The sequence below is a fragment of the Rhincodon typus genome, chromosome 35, assembly GCF_021869965.1.
Source record: "Rhincodon typus isolate 14 chromosome 35, sRhiTyp1.1, whole genome shotgun sequence".
NCBI lineage: Eukaryota > Metazoa > Chordata > Chondrichthyes > Orectolobiformes > Rhincodontidae > Rhincodon > Rhincodon typus.
In genome coordinates, this window is record NC_063366.1 from 17,713,367 (window position 1) to 17,716,483 (window position 3,117).

Below are 3,117 nucleotides of genomic sequence, written 5' to 3' on the forward strand. Positions count from 1 at the left end.
AGAAAGATTTAAAACAGACATGAGGGGGGCAACTTTTTTACACAGAGAGTGGTTCATGTGTGAAATGAACAGCCAGAGGAAGTGATGGATGCGGGTACAGCTAGAATGTTTAAAAGACATTTGGGTAAGTTTATGAATAGGAGACGTGTGGAGGGATAAGGGCCAAACACAGGCAGGTGGGACTAGTTTAGATTGGCAGCATGGATTAGTTGGACCGAACGGTCTGTTTCCATTGCTGTATGACTCTATGGCTCTATTGAAGCATATTGAGCTGCCTTTCTCGCCCCCATTAATTCAAGTATCCGTGATAGCAATGCGACCATCTTCCTTGTGTTTACATATATACATTTAAGCGAAGCCAAATGGCTGTACTGTGCACTTGTTGGTCTTTGATTCTTCTGCCCGTTTGGGGTCACAAGGTTAATGTTCCATTGCCAAATCAGAATGGGCATCGACTTTGCCTTTCCTCTTGTAGCCACTAGCATAGCAAGTTGAAATCTATTCTTGTGACAGGTTTCAACCACAGACTGCTGCTGCACTTTATAACGTGTGAAGCGGTCACTTAAGTGGCCTCACCCTGCTACTGAAGCAAAGGTGATGGGATTGGGGTGAAGCAAACGCTTCTGCACCCTATGGAGTTGGAGGAATGTCATCAGCCAGGAGTGAGCCTGGTACCCCTGTCACCCTGAACCTCAGATTAAAGGGACGGTTACTACCAAACCCAGCTGACAGAGCCCAGATGAAAAGATTGGCCGATTTCACTCTACATCGGTTTGCACTTCCTCACCACAGAGTGAGGGGGGTGGGAAGTACAGGGTTGGCTGGGGTGTAGGTGGTGTTGTCTCTCACATTCTCTTCTTCACTTCGACAAACACCCAGCAGCAAAGCACAGACAGGGCGAATAATAAGGGAGACAACTTTCTACCTGGCTTCGGTGACCCATAACATCTCCAAAAGCAGTTTAATAACCTGTCCTTTGGTCTCATGTTGAAAACAAGGTTCCAGATCCAGCTCCTCCAAGGGCAATTTCTGAGCTTGTGATTCCAACAAGGGACCTAGAACTAAGCTCTCAAAATGTAAAGGAGTTTTTACTCTGTATCTAACCCCATGCTGCCCCTGTCCTGGGAGTGTTTGTTGGGGATAGTGTAGAGAGAGATTTACTCTGTATCTAACCCCCTTGCTGCCTCTGTCCTGCAAGTGTTTGATGGCGTCAAGGTAGAGGCAGCTTTACTCTGTATGTAACCCCTTGCTGACCCTGTCCTGGGAGTGTTTGGTGGGGTCAGTGTAGAAGAAGGTTTACTCAGTATCTATATTGTCCCTGTCATGGAGTCATAGAGTCATTCAACACGGAAGCAGACCCTTTGGCCCCACCAGTCCGTTCTGAACATAGTCCTAAACTAAAATAGTCTGACCTGCCTACTCCTGGCCCATATCCTTCCAAATCTTTCCTAGTCATGTACTATTCCAAATGTCTTCGAAATGTTGTAATTGTACCCACATCCACCACTTCCTCACGAAGTTCATTCCACACGTGAACAACCCTTTGCGTAAAAGCTTTGCCCATCCTTTTTTTTTAATCTCTCTCCTCTCATCTTAAAAATGTGCTCCCTAGTCTTGAAATCCCCCATCCTAGGGAAATGACACCTACCATTAACCCTATTTATACTCTCCTCATTTTATAAACTTCTATCAAGTTGTCTCTCAACCTCCTACGCTCTAGTGAGAAAAGGTCCCAGCCTCTCTAGCATTTCCTTATAACTCAAACCTTCCATACCTGGCAACATCCTGGTAAATCTCTTTTGAAGCCTGGAGGGTTTGATAAGGACCGTGTAGAGGCAGTTTTACATTGCCTGGTAGTTGCACTGAGAGTGGATAATGCTATGTCACCACATCGTGATAAGGAAATGGAGTGACACCATGAGGGGTAGTGAGTTAAGAAAGAGCAGGTGGGTTTTTTTTTATTAGCCGCTGTGTCACTGGCCATGCTGGAGTGTATTCAGAGTGAAAGCAGGAAGTGCAGTGTCTAAAAATACAAAGCGGTGGCTTTTGGTGCTAAGTCTCAATCATATACAGTGCCTGGGGCTGCAGAGGGAGAGTGAGCCTCACACAAACACACACAGACACACACACACACACACACACACACACACACAATCCCCGCAGACGGAGAACTCAATGGCACACAGTCTGAACCAGGACCTGAGATGTACCATCTGCACCCAGATGTACACCGAGCCCGTCACCCTGGACTGTGGCCACAACTTCTGCAAGGAGTGTGTCTTGGAGCAGTGGAACACAGGGGGTGCCAAGGTTTCTTGCCCCCATTGTGGGCAGTGCTTCCCCAGGAGGGAGCTAATGACCAACCAGCTCTTGGCAACCATCGTGGCCAGCCTGCGGAATCTGAACCTGGAGAAGGAGGTCGGGCTGGGTGGGCAGAGGTGCCCACTCCATGGTCAACAGGCACGACTCTTCTGCTCCAAGGATCTCAGGCTGGTGTGTCCATCCTGCCCCCCGCAGGGCCACGACGGGGGTAGCTCGACTCTGATAGCTGTGGAGGAGGCATACGCAATCTGTAAGGTAGGCTCAATTTCAGGGGACACCTCCACAGACTTACTTCCTTCTGGCATCGCTTGGAGTGTGGCAAGAGTGCTGTAGGAGTGTGTGAGTGTGTGTGTGAGTGTGTGTGTGTGTGTGTAAGGGTGTGTGTAAGGGGGTGTGTGTGTGTGCGTGTATGTGTGTGTGTGTGTGTATGTGTGTGTAAGGGTGTGTGTAAGGGTGTGTGTCTGTGTGTGCGCGTGTGTGTCAGGGTGTGTGTGTGTATGTGTGTGTGTAAGGGTGTGTGTGTAAGGGTGTGGGTGCATGGTGTGACAGTGTAAGGGTGTGTGCGTGTGTGTAAGGGTGTGTGTGTGTGTGTCAGGGTGTGTGTGTGTGTAAGGGTGTGTGCGTATGTGTAAGGGTGTGTGCGCATGTGTGTAAGGGTGTGTGTGTAAGGGTGTGTGTGTGTGTAAGGGTGTGTGCATGTGTGTAAGGGTGTATGTGTGAGTGTGTTTGTGTGAGTGTGTTTGTGTTTAAGGGTGTGAGTGTGAGTGGGTGTGCGTACGTGTGTGTAAGGGTGTG

At 48.7% G+C, this 3,117-nt stretch overlaps 1 protein-coding gene across 2 annotated transcripts in view; it reads left to right on the forward strand.

Annotated features, from left to right (window-relative positions):
- Nucleotides 1-2,059: 2,059 nt before the first annotated feature.
- The window catches only part of LOC109933349 (zinc-binding protein A33-like), a 26,309-nt gene continuing 25,251 nt past the window's right edge, over nt 2,060-3,117 (forward strand). For both annotated transcript variants that reach the window (XM_048616934.1, XM_048616935.1), the window contains exon 1: nt 2,060-2,577. In XM_048616934.1, the coding sequence (XP_048472891.1) occupies nt 2,176-2,577 (402 nt within the window). In that variant the 5' untranslated portion in view covers nt 2,060-2,175. The remainder of the gene's footprint in view (nt 2,578-3,117) is intronic.